This window comes from Cygnus atratus, chromosome 1 (genome assembly GCF_013377495.2).
Source record: "Cygnus atratus isolate AKBS03 ecotype Queensland, Australia chromosome 1, CAtr_DNAZoo_HiC_assembly, whole genome shotgun sequence".
Lineage (NCBI taxonomy): Eukaryota > Metazoa > Chordata > Aves > Anseriformes > Anatidae > Cygnus > Cygnus atratus.
The window spans coordinates 176,925,060-176,948,036 of record NC_066362.1 but is presented as its reverse complement, the minus strand read 5'-3'; the positions used below and the strand labels follow the sequence as shown (position 1 = coordinate 176,948,036).

The window sequence follows — 22,977 nt, the reverse complement described above, 5'->3', positions numbered from 1 at the left end:
AAGATTTGCTCCCTTCAGCAGCATGGAAGAAATCATCCCAGTCTGAGGAGTTCATTCACCACTGTACAAAGAGTGAAGAAATAAGGAAGTAGGATTGAGTACCCTGCTATAAATCTCTCCTCGTATTTTGGGACAGGCCTGAACAATACAATGCAGTGTTTTGCAGAGATATGTGAGCTATCGCTAAATGAAGTACATTGGAACTGGAAGCAAGATAACTGCTGTAGCATGATGTAACACCCCAGCTAATTAGCTCCTTTGGGAACAAAGCACAACATGGCTATGCTGGATCCAGAAGGCAAGCAAGTTCACTTGGGGCCAGCTAGGGCGCCTCTGTACAGCACCGCTGTCTTCCAGGTAGGTGGGTCCTCAGTATACCAGCTGAAAATAAAGCTGATACAAAAAAAAAAAAAAAAAGGAAAAAAAGAGAAAGAAACGCATAATATGAAGAGGCACATTTTTTTTCATTGAAAAGTAGCTCTGAAGTGCACACTAAAAAAATGAAGCTCTTAACATACAATTACACACTAAAGCTTTGACTGTTTTACCACCATTCAAGGGGTCTCCTGTGTTTGACATGTGGATAGGCAGTGCATGGATCCTGCTTTAGCACAGATTCCTACATGGCTGCTTTCACAACAAGTAATTGCTTGTACCTCAGCCAAGAATATAGCTGTTGACCGTTGGTCTCCCATATCTGATGATCACCATGGCCCAATACCCTGCCCCAGTGTCCACTGATACACGTAAATCCTTTGAACTCATCCAGTTGTTTTAGAAAACAAAAAACACAAGAATAAAAAAAATGAGTTTCGTGTAACAGCTCATTCATGGCCATTCCCACTCCCCACGAGGGCAATCAACAGGCCTCACAGACATGCGACATAACAGCTAAGTGGTACACAGTTAACTAAGGAAAAAATTAAAAGGCTTTTTGAACAGGTGTTCAACAAATCCTGTAGTATCTGTCTCAGCTTAGGAGTTGCAAATTTCCCCTCAGAAATTCACTCATTCACTTATGGAGGGAGGGGGGCAGAATCTAGCCTTTCTGGTTTGGCAGATAAGCTTTAAATATAATCTCGTGTCGTAAGTACAGTCATCAGCCACACAGATAATTACAGCAGGGAAACACATGTTTCAGAACACACGAGGCTTGAAAAATGAAAACTTCATAATTACAGAAGGGTTTCCAGAACCTGCTTCCACATCCCAGCCCTTTGATCCCACTAGCCTACACCACCTTCCACATTTGTCTAGCAGACAATCAGGGAAAAAACTATCCTCAAATTAAAATAGGTTCTCATCCTCAGAAGACAGAAAAGACTGAGAAAATCAACATTTCACTCCTCAAAGAGGGAATGGGTTAGCTGGGTTTCTAAGAAGACAGGCAGTCATGTTTTACTATTTGGGCTCTGATAACAGCAATTAAAAACACACTCTTAAGCGAAACGACATCACAAATTCATGGATACGAACTCACCTGAGGAGAAGTAAGGCAAACAAAGAATAGAGTGCCTCAGGAGCTACAGATTGTGGAAAAATAATGAGCACTTTCATAGGCTGAATGCTGCCCTCCAGGCAACATCTTCCCTTTTAAGATCCACCCACAGAATTAAGCTTGTCCCATAAGCATCAACCAGTCACGTACACTAGCTTCTGGGAGAAAAGCTGTTACAAAGCCATTAGGTCAGGCAATAGCTGACACGGTGCTACAGATGTAAGACCCACAGATCACCTTACCGACCAAGCTGCCCTACAGTACTTTTAGGGGCTTGCATGCATCAGCGAGCACAACCTAGAGGCACTTAAATCCTGTTTCTTGTTTGCTATAAATGTCCTCGGTGTGATCTGCTTACTATGAACACAGAAGGTAAGGTGGGTACTGAGCATAGTGCACAAAGCAGTAAATCACACACAGTCACTCCTACTCCAGTGTTACTCCATATTTCTTCACATCGGGTTTGAGTGGATGAAGTACTACACCCTCCTTGCTGATGCACTGCCCGCACCCTCCTCCACTGGGCTTTCACTTGAGCTTCTGTTGGCCATGATGACAGTGAAGATGCCCTAAAAGCTGATTAAAATAAATAAATAAATAGATTCATTGGCAAATTTATGCCCAAGTCCAGGTGGGGAAAAAAAAAAAAAAAAAAAAAAAACCTTTTGGGTCACTGAAAGAGACAGTCAAGTTAAGCTTTTTACTGTGACATGTAGTTCCAGGTCTCCAAGACACTGCCCAAAAAGCTCTTCCCAAGTTATTTTGCTGTTTGCACACAATCCTCTACCTATGCTTTGATCTTGCTTCAGAAGGAAGCTGTCCCACACGTTACGTTACATTTAAATTGCACTGACGAAATGTGCTGGCTGCCCTCTCCATTCTTCACTCTTCCACGGAAGCTTTTAGGAACACTAAGCATATCCATCCCCATTGTCAAAATCCCAGGATGCTGACATTTCAAATTGTACTCTTCTCTATGCAACTTGTGAAAATAACAAAGAAGACAAAAACCTCCCACCAATGCTCAGACAGCTGCTTGCCTGTGTGCAATAAACCCAGCCCAGGTTGCCAAGAGAGACTGTAATGAGGAGCAGCATTTACTCTTGAATACTCTCAAATGGGCTTTCACTGTATATTAACTCCAAGCAATAAAACATCAAGACTACATTCTTGTTTCAGTTTAGAATTAGGTTTTATAGCCGACATATAAAAGGAGATAGTTGTAATAGACATGCTATGATGTTCTTAACTGGAACAATATAAACAGTGCTTCTATAATAGGCACTACTCTGAACTTTGTCAGGGAACTGCCTGAACTTCAGGCTTCACGCCTGGCACTGCTTTTCCCAAATTTTAAACCTGAAAGAAACATCTGCAAAGATGGGAATAACCGAGCTATATGTAGTGCTGAAATATAGAAGAGAATAAGCAATTCTCACATAGCATGTATAGAAATTCTCACTGTAAGCTCCATTCCCTAGGGTAAAAATTAAGTGTAGATTCTGTCAAATTTAGGAGGCTGTAAAGGAAAGAACAATTCAGCCTATTATACCACTTAACAAGATACTGCTAGTGATTTTCTACCTTTCCACCTAAAAATAAGGTAATTTTGCAATTAAAACAAAAGCAACCATTAAATGTTAGAAATGCTAGAAGTGCCAGAACATTTTTCCTTCTTTATACCTATTGGATGAATAATAAGTTGGTACACCATGTATCTACCTGTAAGTTCTATTACAAGTGTTTCTAAGACAGCAGTACTACAGACTTGCACATATTCTTAGGTTTTAATCATTGATCAAATGTTTCAAGAAAAATTCAGCATGACCTACAACTATTTTTTCCTATGGATATTACATATTAATTTTATTTTAAACATTTCTTGTTCTATAAATTACATTACATACCTCTCCAATGAAAGAAAAACACAGAAAACCTTTTTTTTTTTTTTTTGTACACTACAAAACTCTGTGCACATAATGAATCACAAGCTCAGTATTGCTTAGCACCTTGGGAAGAAGAGCTGGAATCAGTATTTCTCCATAGCCATATGCTGTAGTAAAACCGATTAGTGGTATTAGCAACAACTCAAGACCCACAAAGTTTAAGTGGTTCAAGGTCAAGTAAAAGGGAAGATCAAGTTTGGGCTCAAAGAGAAGACAGACAGCCTTTCAAATAAACTGCATAGCTTGAAAAGTATTATAATCACATTGACGACAAAGTATTTTGCAGAGGGAAAACACTAAAAGTATATCATGGACATGAAGGGCCAAGAAGCCTACTTTCAACAAGTTCCTGTGCCAATTATTTCTTTGCTGCATTTAGATGGATGTGCTATTCTGTACCACACTCATGACATGTGAGTCACCCCTCAGCACTCACAAGAGGTGAAGGATCACCTCTGCTGATGAGACCCAGTGATGTGGGAGGAACTGTGAAGATGGTGCAGCGCTATCCAGACACTCTCCATGGCATTTTTCTGCATCTTGGTCAAACCCTAGGTCATACAGAATGACAAAAAAAGAAAAGAGTAAAAGAAAAAAAAAAGACAAAATATGGAAATAACTTAAGATTTTGTAGTTTCCTCTTGCCAAAAAGGAGTTTAGTTCTCAGCTCCTCTGACTGGATCTTAAATTGTAGTCTTAAAATTTTAACTAAAGCAGCATACAGTCTTATGGCAAATCAGCCAATGCTATTGTAGACAGAAATCTGTCCAGGGAGGTTTAGAAAAATGAGAAAGGTTTTAGAACTTGACATGGCTTCATACCATTGATCTGCATTCACATAGCTTTATCTGTAATGCAAACAAAGTTATTTAAAATACTCCTAATTAGGTACAGTGAGTGTACACTTGCAGTCTGCTGAATAGACAGAAAACCCAGTGTTTCACTCCTATTCTATGTTAGGAAGTATGGGAGGGAAGCAAAGCCACTTTTACCTTCTATGACCTTTCTTAAAGTTGTAGCTTTGAAAAGAAGTAATTTTATTTTTTGCCTCTGGCGGTATTTAAACAAGCCTTTAAATACTGACACATCCTCCTTAGCAGATACAAGTTATCCTTGACACTTGTGTGTAAGGGAGACAGAGAATACCTCATTTAAAACATATCAGGAAACACATTTCAGTGATCTGTAAGACATTATTTGCAAAGAATGACTCTGAGCAACCTAACGTTGTTTTGAAAATGTCTCTCCTTTAAGCATGGGGTTGGGAGTCCAGAAGTCCTTTCCAGCCCAAATAATTATTATGATTCTGTATCAACCCCATAAATATTTTTTCCCTACAAAAAGCCCCTCTCTATAACCTCTCACACCTACACACAGTAATTTAAACTGTGGATTAGCTATAAATAACCTTAGTCTATATTTCAAAGAAAAGGTATAATCATCCTTTATTTTATTACTCAAATAGAAAAATAGAAAATTTCTCGGTCATTTCCAACTCCTTGCTGTGAGACAGCCTCCCAGCGACACAGGTTTATCACGGGCTCAAAGGGTAATTTGAAATAGCAGCCCTTTGTAAAACTGCTGAGGAAGGGTGGGGAAAGAGCAGAACCTATGATGTTAACTCCTTTTATCTCCTCCTCGATGGTGGAGGCACCAACCAAGTGAAAAACTGAGTTGCTTTTTCCCTAAATGGTGTAAGCAAAAAGGAAAAAATATATATATTAGTATGTAGTCATACACACATGCACAGAACTACTGGTTTCTTTATGCAAGAATTAAGATCTCCTGAAGTGTACGTATAATCAGGACTATGCAAAGGTTAAAGAAACTGAAATAAAGATTAGGTATTCTTTCAAAAACCACAGCTATTCACTGCAGTCGCATTTACCTGGTAGCACCAGGTAACATGAGATAATATGCAAAAGTACCAATGGGGTTTTTTTACGTGCAGCTTGACACTGCCAGCACATTTAATAACTTCCTTTTGACAAGAGCCCATCAGAAGTTCTGTACTTATTAATATCTCCTTTTCCTTTGAAATGCTGAGGAAGCAGCAGAACACAGTTTTTCAGTGCAGCATCAGGGACACAGACAGAAACCTGACAGCCCTCTGAAGCCCTGAGTACTTCTCTTTCATGTATTTTATAAAATTAGCAAGTGGGGCAAGGGAGGAAGCTTGCCATCTAGTAGACAGGATAGAAGCACCAGCCCTAATTTGTTTAACTGCTTTTGAGTTTTTGAAACCGTATTTGCTAGTGGATCAGGGTAGCTTGGAGACTACTGGCCTAAGCAGTGAAGTGTCCCAGGTGTAAATTTTACCTTGCCTGCACTGAGTTTTGAGGCACATTGTTCAAATTATTCTCTCTAAAAGAAGTTAAGCAGTGGACTCAGTACAGGTAAAAGTCCCTTCTTTTCCAGAAGCAGGCAAGAAGCTGCACAGAAATGTGTATTAGCCCAGGATTCATTCATAGTTCATTCGTCATAACAAAAAACAAATACAAAACAAACGATACACACCAAAAAAACCACCCTCAAGTTGCAGTTAACTGAGCTACATAAGAAAGCTCTCTGAAATTGTTTCCTCCCCCCCATATAATGCAAACTTCCAGATTACGTGCAAAGTTTGCTCAGACAGGTTAACTCACTCAGGGGGAAGAAAATCAAGTTTAACAACATCAGATAGGACTTTGGGCTTCAAAGCTCTGAAGGGTATTCCTGTTTATTTTGCTTTTAATGAGAAGCTGTGTAATGATAAAAATATTTTTTTTAAATTTCCTTAAAAGCTCTGGTTTAATCAGAAACATTTGCTCTTCATCTCAAACCCAGGTAAATCAGTTTTCCTAGCTCCCCACCACAGGCCTGCACCCTCTCAGAATTCTTCCCAGGCAGAATCCATGGCTTATAAATACATCCAGTTAAGATCCAATATTAGGAATTAGTGTACACACCAAGAACTACATCATATTCTTTCAGTGATGGGATCCTTGACTCACCACAACCCCTTTTACCCTTTTCACTCTCTTTTTTCACTTTGACTCGAACAGAAGGCTGAGACAGAGGCCAGTCAATGTTTGTTAATACAGTAACTCATGAAGCTCCCCACAATATCAGGCAAAAATGGCAATAGCAGCTGAAAAATCAGCAAAAAGGGTGCAGTAGTTATCAAGTCAATAGCTCCCCAGTGAACTGTGTGCTCCCAAGATACATCAGTACCCCTGCAGCAGGCAGCGCGGAGTGAAATGATCCAAAGGAGCAACCTCATATCTGCAGCTTCTGTGAGACTCCATGCCCAGCAAACTTTTGAGGTTTTGGCAGCTCCTGTCTTCATGGGGATGACTGGGAGAAGCCTCGCAGAGTCACAGGCTGCAGGGAAGCCACCCTTCCTCAGCTGCAGTTAGTTCCTGAAGAAACAGTGACAGCAGCAGGAAGGAAAGAAGAGACAGATCAAGCAGTGAGATGTCTCTATGGGAGCATTAAAACAAACACAGAAGTATGTGCCTGTCCTCACAATCAACGCAAAGCATGGACTGGGAGGGAAGAGGTCTGCCTGATGGGCAGCCGGGACCGCTGGTGAGCCACGCTGACGTCCTTGGCTGCTTCCACCAGAGAAAGCCACCCTTCCCACCAAGAGCTGGGAAGATGCTGACCTCCCTCTTGCTCCTGAGCATTTACAGCAGCTATCAGGACTACCAGCTGTCAAACTGAAGACAGCCAAACTGAGTTGCTAAATTTAAGCAACCACACAACGGGACATAACTGACCAGAGCAGCATGACAGCCCTTTAGATCCACTTAAATCTCCACAGGCACGAAAGACCTCGGCAGATCTTCGCAGCACGAAACGATGCCAGAAGTGCAAAACGACACCAACGGCACGGCCAGCTTCCTTCAGCACAAAGAGACCTCGAAAGACCTCGGCACTGGCTGGCCAGGAGCCCTCCCGGTGGCTCCCCACAGAGGGGTTCCTCTTCTTTCCCACCCTGCGGATGCATGGGAGGCTCACCACCAGCGCTACTACTTTGCTCCAAAAACCTATTAGGGTTGCTAAGTGACAATAATGTAACGCTCTCTCACACCATTTACAAAACCCAAACATTTAAAGGCAGGGAAATGAACGGTTCGGAGCATCGTAAATCTCACGCCGCCCATCTAATAAACAAATAAATTCTCATCAAGTAGAAAGTCTTGCCGATTTCATTACAATAATCCTAACTCTCCCAAGGGGCATAGCTCAGTTATCGTGCTTTCAGTATCTAAGCGGTGAAATATTTCCAAACGGGAACATTAGTCAAACGAGGAGAAAAAAAAATAGCTGGAAAAAAAAATTATTTGCTATTTCTTCATACTTGTGCAATATATCAGCATAATTCCTACACGGTAAAAGTTTTATAAGTCAACCATGCTCTGACTTTGCGTACAAAATTTTGATGGCCCACATCCAGCAAGCACTTAAGCACCGGCTTAATTTTAAGAAGTAATTAATCATATAAAAGTGTACAGGACGACTGAAGTATTTCAGTATGTGCTTAACTGTTTTACTAGAATAAATCTCTGATTTCATTTTAAATACCATCTAATGCTGTGTTCTTATTTTTAGCATATCAATGAAATAATATTTATTTGGGGTCAGTGTTAAGCTTGTTTGTTGTGATAAATGCAATGTTTACATTAAGAAAGAATGATTTTTTTATTATTATAATGTGGAGGATGTAAATTATGGATGCCCCCAAGCTAGGCTTTTTGCCATTGCTAGCAAAATGAGTGTTGCGGCTTGAACTTAGTATAATAGAGCTATTGCTACTGCACTGGTATTTAAGTAGCCTGATCCTTGTTTCTTGTTGTTATTTTTTTTAAAGAAGATTTTGGAGAGTGAAACTTACATTTTGTAGATAGGATGAGAAAGTATAAAACAGTAAGGGCAACAAAGCAAACAAAGGTGAAAGCATGAGTTATTTTTTTCATTAAAGACAAGGTCTAGGTATCAGAGCATAAAAATTAAAAAAAATAAGCTAGCCATGTTATCAATAACTTTATAGTATCATATCCACCTGTGTTAGAAATAATAATGAAGACCATTATGTGAAAAAACAGAAGAATCTCAAAAAAATAATGGCCAACTAGACAAAATACAGCTCTTGCGGCTCCTCCACTAGTAGCATCAGTCTAGGTGAGCTACTGAACCACCTTCACAAGACATGAGCCATGTATTAATCATCACTATCAGAAGAGCAAAAAAAAAAAACACCAAAACATGGAAATGAATACAGAAACATTCTTTTATACCCAACACTCCATATTTGAAGCTTCAATGAAACCACATACAAATACACACTTAATATAACCTGCTTGCTGTACTTAGATTTTGAAGCCTCCAGTCTATACATGCTGCTCTGTGGAGCCCTTACAGAAGCATAGTTGGTCAGAGTTCAAAGAAAATGAAAGTAACACCATTGAGAAAAAAAAAAAAAAAAGGAAAAAAAAAAAACTTAGGCCTTTGTAGCTCCAGAGCAAGAACACTGGTCTAAGCTACCTTTTATCGTCTTCAGCTAGTCAAGAGGATTCAATACTTCCTTTCAGATAAAGGCTTTGTGATAGCCAGACAGACTATCCTTTTGATCACTACTTCAATTACAAAATCACTGTAATTCTGTGTGTTCTGTTACCCATATCCAAACTAAACTGGATAGCCCAGCTAGCCATACAGCAGTCCTGTATCATGGATTCTGATGTAATTTTTGGAAACAATTTAAAATGTCCACAAATTATCTATATAGCCTTACATGGATAAAGATCCAGCTATAGAAAAGTCCTTTCTTGATCTCTGGCTCGACTGTTATATGTCTTCAGGACTGTGCATATGAAGCTCACAAGATAAGACACCTCAGAAAAGGATTCCCAGTTGTCATTTATTCTTCAATTAGTCTCTTCTCATGCTTCTTAAAACCAGAAATGCCCTCTAAATTGCAGAATAAGCTCAATGTGTTTCACCTGATCATCTTGAGAGAAAAGCATTCCCCAACTCCTTAGAACAAAACACAAAACAATCCAAATCTCTTATGTTAAAGATGAGTGTGATTATCTTGTCTTTTTTTTCACATTCACAGCTCACCAGCTGGCTGAGGGGAAAAAAAAACAGTATGATTTGTGTTATTTTTCAATACAAAATAGCATTAATCCTTTAATGATTCTAGAAAGAAAAAGAAAAAAAAAAAGCAACATTTTCTTTGAAGACCCTCTTGCAAATATCCACTGAAAAATGTTTCAAGCTTCTGATACTTCACTAGCAATTTAAGCTTTGCCAATACACGCATCACTAAAATGCCTTAGCAGATTTCATTTCAGTTTTATACAAACATGTGTCAGAATTTGGAGTGGTAATGACCACTATGCTTTAAATAGTGTAACTCTTTCCAGGCTAACCCTACTCCCTTCAACAGAGCATGTTCAGTCATTTTTAACTTCCTCAAACTCCCATGGTTTTGGCTGAAACTTTCCATTAATCGACCCTTTTTTTGAAACCTTACGTAGAGATGTATCAAGTACAGGAAGCAACAAATATTGCACACCATTTCACGCTGAAAACTATTTTAATTCTTCCAGGCACTCTCTAGAACTGCATAATACATGTATGTATATGAAAACTTACTTTATTACTCTGTGCTTTAGTATGTGTGTCTGCGTGTATCAGTGGCATGCACTGGTGCCTGATTCCAAATATCTCACTTGGAAATGAGGTTAAAGAACTCCACGATGTAAGGAGGGAATAAAATTTGCCAGAGATTTTGCGACAGTTGTGAAAAACAGTTGGTGGAACACTTGACAAGGATGTATATACAATGCATGCGGTGGACAAGTAATTCAACTGCAGGATGAAAATCATGGGAAATATAATACTGACGACAGATACCCTGCAGCACCCTTCAATCGTTTCAGCAGACGCCGTCAGGTGCCAAGAGGGCGAGGGTGATTGCTATGCACTGGGTCACCTTAGTTCTGCCCCACGCTGTGTAAACACGATGATAAAGTTTAGTGACGCTACTTACGTTACCGCAGTGGCAAAATAAATGGCAAATTACAATGCATTTTGAAGTCATGCGGACTCAGGCAATCCTAATGCACATACAGAACCCACAGGAGGGTTAGATTTGCTACCATGGCATTCTCTTGAGAAATTCTGGTACATAAAATCACATTTCCTTAATCAGAAAGGAATCAACCACTATTTAGCTGAGCAAATCAGGACCTACCAAATAGTAAAAGCTAGATAAAGCAGATTACATTACAGAGAATGACGTTCACGAAGCCTAGCACCAACACCAACAACAGCACTTTACATTTAGGTGAATTAACAAACTATAGCAATTGGAGAGAAATGTATACCAGAAACAAACAGGAAGTGACTACTGGGACTTGGCACTGCGAAATGTCACCATATGGAAGAGTTTAAAAACTTTTTGAAGGCTCAGTTCCTAAATGGCTGGTGTTATCCACTAAGGCCAATAAAAACACAGTGGGAATTTAATTAATTTAGTTTTATTACTCCATAATGATTTAGGATATCTAAAAAAATATATTAAGACCCCAGACAAGTTAATTCTGGTAGCAACTCTTGCAATTGAACTAAATAGCACTGTATCATTTCCACTAATTATAACATAGCCGTACTTCAGAAAAGCTCCCACACTACAGTAATTTCATTATTTCAAACAAACAAGCAAACAAAAACACTTAGGGTGAAGGAGGTGAAGAAAGCATTCTCCCTGATATGCTGCAAGTGTATTTATCTCACTAAATACACCCTATTTTCTTACATTTCCTGATTCATGCTTTCTGCTCCAGAATGTCTGCTTCATCCAAAAATAAACACAGGCCAGATACCCAATCACAGATTCAAGAGCAAAACACGTATCCAGCAGAGCTTTCCCATTAACTGCACATGGACCCATCTCAGTAGGAAGCCAGGTCAGCAATGAAAGTGCTATTCTTCATACCCACTTTTTAGCAGAGAGTACTCAAGACAGGAGTAGGAGCTATAACCATACTCTTCTAACTGCTCTGCTTCCAAGCATCAGGGACCACTTCATCTATTTTCTTGTACTTGCCCCCAAGATGAGCAGGGAGGGGAAAAAAAGTGTCAGCTCTAATTTGAACCTTCCTGTCTCGACAGGTTCCAGCGATAAAGAACTAAAACAAGACCATCTTTTTAAGAAGTGTACTTTGCACTACAGCATTAACTTTAAAGAAATTATAACCTAGCTGATGACAGGCAGAGTTTTCATACTGCAGCCCAAAAAAAAATGAAATCTGTTTCATTTAAGAAAGGCACCAGCACTGTCTTAACCAGCATCTTTAAAACTTAAAAAGACATATTTAATGCAGATGCAAGGAGAACTTTCACAATTTAAATCCCCAATATAACACTGCTTGTACATCATTATATATACTGCTTCAAAATCAACTACAGTTTTCCAACATCCTCATAAAAATAAAACATACATTTCAAAAGCAGTTTTTACCAAGACACTTCTTACATACTAAACATTGAGGTATCGCAGAAGGGAAGAAGTTGTGGGTAGACACAATGAAATCAAGAATTGTTTCAACACTCTCCATTTGGGATTTCAGCTCAAAACTGCTCAGCTTCACAGGGTACTTGCCACCTGTTTATTCTGTTGCACTTCCTCCAGGGAACACGTATGTGCTCCACAGATGCAACAGCTTCCAGGATAAAGTTCAAAGATGCTGGCTTTAATCTTGTAGAAGTGCTAATTAATTTCGGTCCTGGCTCCCCTACTGCTACAGTATCACTCCATAAACACGGATGCAGCTGGAGTGAACAGCTCTTAGATACAAGCAAGGTGTTGTCCCACAGAACAGTTTAGTCCCTTGTGCTGCAACTGATCGTCTCCTCCTTGGTTTTGCAGAAAAAAAAAAAAAAACACGTTGATCTTCAGGTTTTCTGTATAGGGGAAATAAATAATGGCCATATTTTGACACAAGACATGCCTCTAGAAATGTGAGGAATAAGTATAGATAAATTAAAGTACAACAAGAATAGAAGTTACATAAATGTCCAGCCTACCATCCATCCCTTTCTAGCAATGATTTACTGTAAAAACAGTTACACTGAAATCAACCAAGCCATTTGCAGAGGAACTAACTGTTCAATTTGAGCAAGTGGTGGCAAAATTAGACTACAGATTTCTAAGCAGAACAGTAAGCATGCGATTAGCATATCATATACAAGCAATGAACTTCAGTGTAATTACATATTCTTTCTTTCCATTTTCCCATTCTGTTTTTCACCCTCTCCCCACCCCCTTGGCCAAGTAATTAATTGTTTGCACTTAGGAAGAAGAGGGCAAAGCTTCAAAACTCACTTTGAGCGCTACAGGTGTTAGAGATCAACATACCTATTTTTACACCAGGGAAAAGGTTTTGCTCTTCTACATGCTTTTGCTAAATCTTATTATATAGATGCTAAAAAAAAAAATCCACTACTGAAGGGTTCTGTCTGCAAAGAATCACCATATGGTAGCTTTCACAAATGATCAACTGTACCAAAACATCTAAAAATAACATCTTCCTTAAGTAAAATAAAAACAATTACCAGCAGAGACTTTTGGGTACTGTTCTACGCTAAGGAATCAATACCACGTTGCTGAAATGTTTCAAGCAAGTATATAAGCAACCTCCAGAGAAAAATAGTGCTGTGTTAAATGGCCCACGAACATCAATGATAAATGTAATATACATGTTTTGGGTTCTTTCAAAAGTCTATTCTTAGCCGTAAGACAAACCCCATCCATTTAATTAAAACCTTAGCTTACAAACACATTCACAGAGTAAGTGAAGCTTAACAAATCTAATTTGAATGAAAGGGACTAGCTGGGTAAAAGAGCAGTTCCCTGATGTTCCTTGCTCTAGTGGTTTCATGTAACCACTGATCACCAACTACTACAACAGCAAACATACAACACCCTTAAACTAAATGGGAGTTGTCTGTCTAAATATAGCTACTTTTAAATAATGCATCGTGAGTTATAAAATAAAGTGCTACTGAATTATTTAACCCAGATCTCATCTTTAACAAAGATATATCACTTTTAATTAAATGGAAAGTTATTTATAGTCTTGGTTGCATATTATTGTAAATTGCAACCAGTAAAGCAACATTTTACAAAGAGGTACTAACCAGTTATGCCAGTAGCCAGTTTTTCCTATACAAATCCAACTCACAGAAATAGAACTAAGATAAGCAAAATCATCACTTTCAGAGTTGCCTTAAAACTTCAGAAGATGACAGTTTGGCATTCATTCACAGCCCTCAGTTACAGAACATCCCACCAACCCATAACACTTGGCAAGAATTCATCGGGACTTCACGCTCACAAAACTGTTTCAATAACATTCATAATCCCCACGTTTTCTTTACACAAGCTTCAATCTCTAAGAGAGCAAACCCTTGAATACACTTAACACTACTACAGTTGAAAAAGCATCCTGCTCTGTCACTTTTAAAACATTTTGAAGACCGGCACACAGAAGCAGTGTTAAAGATGAAAGTTGGTGCCTGGCTGTGTTTTCAACACAATGTAACAGTTGCATATTATTTACTATAGTAACCCTTCAGCCAGGCCTAACATCTGCAACTGCAAAATTAACATTTAGCAATCAAAGGGGGATGACACGTTGTGTTTAGAAGGTTTCTGGAAAAAATTGCTTTCCACCTTACATAATGGGATAATGCTACTATTAAACAACAAATGTTTCTTGTTTAAAGGTGCCAGCACTTGGGATGCAGTGTGTGAAGCAGGGTGAAAGAACAGCAACAAACCGGCAGGAATCCACGAGCAGAGCCTTAGTGACTGTAACGGGTAAAGGAAATAACACATGACCTGTAGAAATCAAACCCTAAGTGCGATCTGTCTGGGCCTGTATGGAGTCACTCTGCCCCTAAAAACAGGCTCCACTGATACTTAGGAAAAAAACCACCCGTGTTCCTGAGCTAACCCCAACAGGGCACCAAGAGAACGTGGACCACGGGTTGCAGAAGGTTATGGGATCCTCCCGTGCAAGTTAGGTCTCGTAACTTTTCTACTTCTAAGCACGTGTGTGTTAATCTCACGGGGGTGGGGGGGTGGAAAGCGATGTAAGCGTGCCAGCCACCGAAAAGTTAAGCAGGCGACTCCCCCGGGACGTCTTGAGCAGCCCGAGCCAGCCCCAGAGCGCAGCGCCGTGCAACTTTGACAGCTGCTGGGCGCCCTCGCACCTAAAGCCCGGAGGCAGCGCAGCCTCCCCCTGCCTCGCACGGCGGCTTTCAAACCCCTGGCGGGCCGTCCCGTGCCTCCGCCGCCCCTCTCCTGCTCCCAAACCGGGCTGGGACCGGGCTCCGAGGGTGCAGGAGCAGGCGGGCAGGGCGGGATGCCGCCGAGGAAGAGGAGCTGGAGGGAGGCAGCCGCCGCTTCCCCCACACCCCGGAGGCAGGCGGGGCGGCTGCCGGCCGCCTTTTGGCAGGCGGTTTCCCCTCCGGCCCCGCGGCCCCGCCGCCCCGGGGGGCTTCCTGCCAGCCGGGGACAGATGTGGCCAAAACAGCTGGCCGGGGAGGAGGGGAGAGGGAAGGAAGGAAGAGGCGCAGCTGCCTCGCCCCCGCCGCTCCGGGGGGCAGAGGGATGCGCTTGGGATGCGGCGGCCGCCCCCGGGCTGCCCCGAGGCGGACAAAGTGGCCCCCGGGGCGGCGGGGCTCCCCGGCTGCCGCCCCCCTTTACCTTGCTGCGGATCTGCCCCGAGGTGGACACTTTGCGGATGAGTTTTTGGGGGCCCTCGTGCTCCCCGTCGCTGTCCGACGACTCGTCCGCTGCCCCCACCGCCGCTCCCACCGCCGCCGGGTGCTGGGGCTGCTGCTGGATGCCGGCGCCGCTCATCCCCGCCTCGGCCCCGGCCATCTTCCCGGACTCCTGCCGAGAGAGAGCACACGAGCCCGGCTCAGCCAGGGCAGCCGCTGCCGCTCCCCTCCCCGGGGAGGAGGAGGAGGAGGAGGAGGAGGAGGAGGAGGAGGAGGGACGGGAGGGTGGGGAAGGAGGCGGTGCAGAGGGGAGGGGACGGAGGCGGCCGCGGGGACCGAGCCGAGGAAGAGCCGGGCGCCGACAGCCCGGCCGCCATCTTCCGCCGGCCCGGCCCCCCGCGCCCTCACCGCCGCTGCGAGCCCTCAGGGGCGAAGGTGGCGGCGGCCACCGCGTCCGGCCGCCTTCGTGTGGGGGCCGCCGCCGGGCCTCGCCCCCCAGCCCGCAGCCGGGTGGCCCCAGGGCCCCTTTTCCCCCTGGGACACCCCTTGTGGGTGTCCCTCATGGCTCAGGGGTGAGCCGAGGTGGGCTGAGGCACCTGCCCAGGTGTGTGGAGCAGAGGTGTGCCAGAAGGAGAGCAGCTACCTGCTATCACTCTGCCAAGAAGGCAGCAGGCGTAATGGGGATACGTCGCCTCAAAGTGGGATGTGGTGACCATCCTGCCTCCTTGCACGAGTAGAGGGAACCGTCCTGCTCCGAATTTGGGGACAGTATGGGGCAAGCTGCAGGGAGCACAGGCAGCAACCTGGAACGGGGTGTACAGCCTCTGGCACAACGGGCTCCTCATCCGCTCAGTGGCATGGAGGTGTGTGATCTCCACCAGTATCTTTCAAGCATTGGACAAACGCATGGATTGCTTTCCAGTTGTTCCCTCATAACCCTTTAATTTTCTTATTACTTTGTTACAGTTACTGTTGTCTTTAAGAGTAGCCTTTTGGGGGGAATAAACAAAGGGTCACTTTTCCCTTTTCATCTCCAGTCTGGCAGCTCGCACGATCTAGCATTGTCACCACATGTTCTAAATTGTGGGACTTGGAAATTATTGTGGCTTGCATGTAGTCAGTGTTCAAAATAAGCACTTAAATCACAGCAATGCTAAATAAAATACACAGATCTCGAGTGCACGGAGTGGATTAAACATAAGAAAGCAATCAATACTTGCGGCTTCTATATTCCCACAATTCTATTTATATTTCTAGAAAGGGAACTGACATCTCTAATATGCTAGTACAAGTGCCGCAGTACCTAAACACAAAGCAATTGATGAGAAACAAAACCAAAACGTAGAACCTATACTACAGTGCAAACACTTTGCCGCGAGCTTAATATCATACACTGGAACATCCCGTTTCCTTTATTGGGACTCCTATTTATAGCAGGTGAAATTAAATGTTTTCAAGAAGCCTTGCTGGTTTTGTGTCTTGGTTCTGTGTTACTGCATCAGGTACTTCCAACGAGGTCCTACTCCCCTTCTCTATGTAGGATCGCTTCTATTAAGGTATATTTTAGAGTTTTAATAGTATTACTTACATTTATTACTAGAATATAATAGGACCTGAGTCTTACCACTGACATTATAACTCAAACTAGATGAAGTTTTCCTTATGGGTTAATGGTGAAACTAAAGTGTGACTGTCTTGTCTCATTCTTCACCTGAGAGAGAGTTCTCCTTTTTTGAAACCATGAGATCAAACTTTGGCAAGAGCAGGGGTGCAACTGAATTCATTTAGGATGCAGCTCAGAAGAAAGGTTGAGAGAGAAGTTTACAGACACTTGTTCAGTCCATCTACCTTTCTTCCTCTTCTTTCTCCACCTTAACTTCAGGAATAACGAATTGCACCAGAACATGGCTCACTCACTGCAAATACCGGAGCCTTTTGAAGGTAAATGACAATTGAATGTTGCAAGTAGATGACGAGACCGGGTTTGCTAATTAATGCTAATACGTATTGCATAGGACTGAGACTGTGATTTGAGGAACACTTAGTGCTAATAGGATGCCTGCAACACTCACTAGCTCCATTTAATCCAACTGAATTAAGCAGCACTTAGATGAACAACACTATCACTGTTAAATTTGTTCCCATACTAAAACAGCATTTGAAATTATGGTGTATGTGACGGCTGTGTATCTCTTTCATAAGGCTAATATCCTATGCAAAGTTGCATGCAAAATTGTATACAAGTAGACATTTCACCTACCTTCCAAAATTAAGGTGAAAAGGAGAGATATATGTAATTTTGGATTAGTACCTTTGAACTTGGGATGATCATAAAGTTGACCCTATTGGTGACCCCAAATTTGCACCTTTGGGTGATTTTTTTTTTAAACGAATGAATAAAACGTAATTCGAATGCTTTTTCCTTCAATATTTACACCTTGATCCTTCAAACAGTGAGTGGTTTAAGTGTATTTGCAAAAACAGCTTTCCACTGGAGTTTTCTAATAAAAAGTACATGGCACCGCTATTTTCCTGAACAAGACTAATCTGGTTTGTTTTCAAACCAGTTTTACATTTTGTTATGCTGCAAGCTAATTCAAAAACTCATCTCGAATTTTATAAAACATTGGGCAATTCAGCAATGCATGTAAATGCATTATTTTCTCATACAGTAGATAATACACTGGGAAAATAGAAACAAGTTAATAATTTGCATTTTTTAATATAACAGTACCTGCCACACTCAATCGAGTGGTGCTGCAACTGGAGGAGCTGCAGATCTCCTTAAATATCTGTATAGACAGCTCAAATTCTTCCCTCAGATACCTAAAACCTGTTGAATGAATATCTGTAGGTGAAATGGGCAATAAATACAGTTCTCCAGCTTCTGTTCACGTTCTTAAGTAACAACCCTAGCTCCTGCACCGTGCAGGGGGCATCACGTGTCCTTGCCTGTGCTACCCCATTGTCGTGTTCCTCTCCACTGGCTGGAGAAAAAAATTCAGTTACAAGGGGGAGGGCACCAGCCTTTCGCTTCAAAGTGAGTCTCTTTCATCCTATCTTGCTAAACTTCAGAACTGAAGTACTGGAAATGTTCTCTCGTCACTTCATATGGAGAGTTGAGTAGTAACAACCCAAATCTGAAGATGTAGGAAATGTCCCACAAGTACAGTTTGGTTTCTACATATGGTTTCTGCAAGATATGTAGTGGAATTTGTAAAATTCTAGGTGCTAAAATCTGCCAGTGTTTTCAGAGTGCCTCAAAACAGAGAAAACCAAGCAAGTGTGGGGAAAAGTACTCAAGTTATTCACTCACATTAGTGTAGAAAGGTGTTTCTACAAATCTGTGTATTGTCTGTGCACAGGGACAGCTTTAAAGATCTCATTGTTTTCACCAGTTCTGCTTTTCAAAGGCATTAATACATCCTCAGGGTCTAGTTCCAGTCGTTACCCAGGTGAAGTTGCCTGAGATATCCATAGGACTTTGCCTGAATAAGGACTGCCAACTTGACTTCTATCACTTGCATCTCTCAGCAGTGACTTACCCAAGTGATTGATGTCAGACTCAATATGAGAAATAGCATATAGCAGATTTCAGCTCAGGGAATATAGCTGTGAGTACTGTGGTACAAATGGCACCAGTAAAATCCTCTAGACTTCTGTAAGCACTGAATCAGGCTCTTGAAGAATACAGGGCTAGATGTAGCCTTTAAAAACACATGCAATAATTGCACATTATGTCTTTCATTTAACATACTCAGTTTCACGCTTCTTAATGATTTCCTTGAATGTCCTGCCTAAAGCAAATGAAAAGAGTCAAGAAAGGTTGGCATTTAAAGGGAGATTCTCAACTGATACAAAACAGCTCCACTGACATCATTTGGGCTACGGCAATTGATATCAGCAGATGATCTGCCCTTTATATTCAACGAATTCCAAAGTGCTGGGTAAATACATGCACTGTGAGAATGTTTTAACTGAACAGCTTCCAGTGCTGATAATAGCATATGCGTCGCTAAAAAGCATATGCAATGTACAAAAAATCCAAATGCACATACGCTCCAGCTGCACTGGAGATTATAGTTTCTAATGCAGATTAACGCATCACTTGATTCCAGGAACAAAAAATGATTCCAGCTCTAATATTGATTCCTGGTATAATAGGCATATTTACCTCTTTTTCTCTAGGTCACTTTGGCATCTATAAACTGAAGGGCAATATGTTTTTTTTCTCCACCTCAAAAGGTTGTTCTGAGGGGGTCTGGACAAATGATGGTATATGTGCCAGGTTGACAATGCATTACTTACCCTGTTTAAAAGATTTTATTGAATCTTTCCTAATTTTGATGGTTAATGAAAACTATAGTTTTTAACCGGGCTCACCATACTGAGCAAATTAATTTCAGATCTGCCTGTCTGCACTCCCTCTGCAGATCAAGTTAGCTATGTTATTCTTACTTGGCTTCCTTACTTACCAAAGAGGAAGCCAAAATATAACGAAATGTATGCATACCATTGTTGAAGAGAGTAACTACTTTGCTCGTATTACAGCAGTGTCTATGTTTCAGGAGTAGCTGAAACCATTCTGTAACCTCTACGTTACAAAACTGTTTTGTATGCTCCAGACTGAAAAGGTGTAAAACAGCAGAGGTCAGCACAGTAAAGAGCTGCTTTGAAAATGTGTTAGGACGCACCTATGGATTTCAAGGTGAAAGGTAAAGTCAAGACTCAGGTCCCATATAAAATATGAAAGCAGGGTATAGAACTTCGTAACATATATTATGTATATTTTGAGTACAAAACTGAATCTCCCTTTGAAGAGTTCAGGATGATACACTTAAATTTTCTGTTACTTCTATTTAGCTATATCATGGAGGGCCTGATGCAACTCTTACTGAAGTCTGGAGGAGGTTGTCCATTCAAAAGTGAGCCGTGAATTAAGGAGAGGATTTTATAGATGTCTGAAATTTCACACAGACAATTTCAACGTGACATTTTCAAAGGAGAAGTTGCAGCTCCATTTGATGTAGGTCAGTTATTTCTCAGGACAGCTGTAGGAACAGTGCTTCCAAATGACTTTTGACAATTTGCATAGGTAATTACCATGCACAGATTCAAAAACTGCAATCAAAAGTTTCAACTCTCCTGTTGCTCTTTTTCTGTATTTTGAGAGCTAGGGAGAGGTCCGGGCACTTTCTTTTTCTTCATGATGCAGTTCTTCACCTAAATCTCCCTTTGTCCCTATTATAATGAAAAGCACACTTAAAAGCAGATAATCTATACAAAGAAGAATGATGTGGCTTTTGCCACGAAGACTATGTATTTTACCAGCAGGTTACCAGGTAGAGGATTGAGTGCTTTAGCTGAAATTTGAGGCTTGTAAAGGAAATTAGTGCAGTGGTTAACCTTAAAACTGCATTCATGTGTGTACTCTGAACAAATGCAGCAATGAAATGATAAACATGACCCAAATCCTGTCCTTTACTGGGGGAGGGGGAGACTGCGAGCAAGAAAAACAAAAAACAAAAAAGGAAAGAAAAAAGATGTGCTCCTTGTTTATCTGAGCCCTGTGCACAGAAGGAAGCGGGCTTGGATGCTTCAGCCAGGACTCCGCATTTCCAAGCGGAGGGGCTGCAATCCATCTGCCTCCCGAGTTTCATCTGAGTTTCATATGACGGCAGCCAATTTAAATGTCACTGCTTAATAGGATAACGCGTTCGCGGGGAATCAGATTCGCCGCCTTCCTCCCACAGTGTCTTCATCTCTCCAGGCAAAAATCTCAGGTTTGCCTTCGCGTGATCCTTTTGGTGTCAGCTCCATATTACCGGAACACACATACAGCTGTTTTCCCTATCACAGCTGCATCTCCAGCAGCAGCTTCAGGGGCTGAGGACTGCAGAGGGCAGTGAAGGGGGATGTTCAACTTCACAACAAGAATGAGGCCAGTAAAAATGTATTTGGGAGGGCACGGGGCTACGGGGCTACAGATCCTAGTGCAGAAAGGGGTGATCTTAGTTCCCCAGGTTTGGGAGCGAGCAGGCTGGGCCAGCCAAACTGTGGCTCTCCCACAGCTGCGGTTTAAAATTGGGTTTACAAGTAAACCCAGGAGCCCTGGACTCACAGACAGCAAAAAAAAAAAAAGGCACAGCCATCCAAAAGGGAGCTTGGCAGTGGCATGGGTGCATGCTTCACGCCATCTCCCCAAGTTCAGGGCCAGAGACAGCCTAGCCTTGACCTCTCGGATAGCCTGGAATCTCCCGAGTGGCCACCCAAAGACTATTTTCAGCCCTCCCTGCCTGGTGAGTGTGTGCGTGTGTTTGCACAATGGAGAAAAACCCAATGGCGGGACCAGATGACACCGAGAAGGGAAATCTGATTTTATCGCCCACTGAGGATGCCGGTGACATGATTTCCTTCGGGCTGGGAGGAGGGTCTCCGAGTTGCTCAAACAAACCCAAAAGCCTCCCCAGCTCCCTCCCGGCCAGTTTGGGGACCCCCCCCCTTGGTGGCACCCGCTTCGCCTGTGCCCTTCGAGGTGAGGTGACCCCGGGGCACCCCAGCCCGGCTCCACTTCCCCGTAAGCGAGCGCAAGCTCGGCCGATACACGACAATTGTACGATTGCCATGGCCTGGCTGCAAAAATTTAATAATAACGATAATAAAAGAGAATTTTTAAAAGTGTCTCTTTCTGGAAACCTCCTCCCTTTCCCTTCACGGGGTGCTTTTGCCGTGCTAAGGAGGCGGCGAGCGGTGCCCCCCCCCTGCCCCGTTTCCCCCGGTAAAGTTGAGGGAAGGCTCTGGACGCCCCGATGAGCTCCCTGAGCGCCGGCAGGGCTCCGGGCCGGCAGGAGGGAAGACGGGGGAAGCGGGGACAGGGCTGACAGCCCTGCTGAACAATAGGGAAGCGGGCAGGAAGGCGGGTAGGAAATGCCTGTGCGCTGCGAGGCATGCATGTACCTACCAGTTCCTCCCAGGCGGGGCTGCGGGCGCCGTACGGGTGGCCGTGCTCCTCCATCCCCCCCGCAGCAGGTAGCCCAAACCTCGCCGGGGAGAGCCCTTCCCTCCTCCCTCCGCAGCTCCGGCTCCCTGCACGTCCCCACCGCCACTCTTCCTCCTCCTCCCCCCCGCTTTTTCCCCCCTCCTTTCCCCGCTCCTCCCTTTTCTCCCCCGGCCCCCCCTCAGGCCCCAGGCGCCGCCCCGGGCTCCTCGCCCCCTCCCCGGGGAAGAGCCGAGGATTAGGGGCAGGTCGCCTCGGGTGTAAGCCGGTTTGAGGCCGCTCCGGCCGTCGGAGATGGCGACAGCCCCCCCAAGGGGAGCTGGGGGGTGCTGGGTGCCCGGAGCCCTCCGACGGGCCGACCCTCGGACCGCGCCCCCAGCCCAAGGGGGGCCCGGGGACATCATGGGGGGAGGCTGCCGGGGCTGGGGGCAGCCCCTTGGCCATGTAGGATGGAAGGGGACACACATTTTAGCCCCCCATGGGCAGCCCCTTGCCCACGGAGGGGCTCTATGGGCATAGAGGCCAGGGCCAGAGGCATCTGTGGTGGCCCCCGTGCTAAAACAGGCCATGAGGTGGCTGGCACTGCACGCCGCCCGTGTGGGGGGCCACCATGCCTCGTGGAGCAGCAGCATTTCTCTGCCCTCCACCGAGCCTGTTGTTAATACACAGTGTGTACGCTCCTAGACTTCTCAGTTTACTAGTTACCAGCGTACCCTTGAACACCAGCCAATGTATTACGGCTCTTCAAGTGG

At 43.3% G+C, this 22,977-nt stretch overlaps 1 protein-coding gene across 4 annotated transcripts in view; it reads right to left on the bottom strand.

The window, feature by feature from the left end:
• Nucleotides 1-22,330, bottom strand: part of DGKH (diacylglycerol kinase eta) — a 183,226-nt gene extending 160,896 nt beyond the window's left edge. For 2 of the 4 annotated variants that reach the window (XM_035553390.2, XM_035553391.2), the window contains exons 1-2: nt 22,190-22,330; nt 15,212-15,400 (exon numbers count right to left, since the gene is read on the bottom strand). In XM_035553390.2, the coding sequence (XP_035409283.1) occupies nt 15,212-15,400; nt 22,190-22,243 (243 nt within the window). In that variant the 5' untranslated portion in view covers nt 22,244-22,330. Of the gene's footprint in view, nt 1-15,211; nt 15,471-22,189 lie in introns of those variants that run through there. The other 2 variants (XM_035553392.2, XM_035553394.2) reach the window with 2 other exon arrangements.
• Nucleotides 22,331-22,977: the final 647 nt, after the last annotated feature.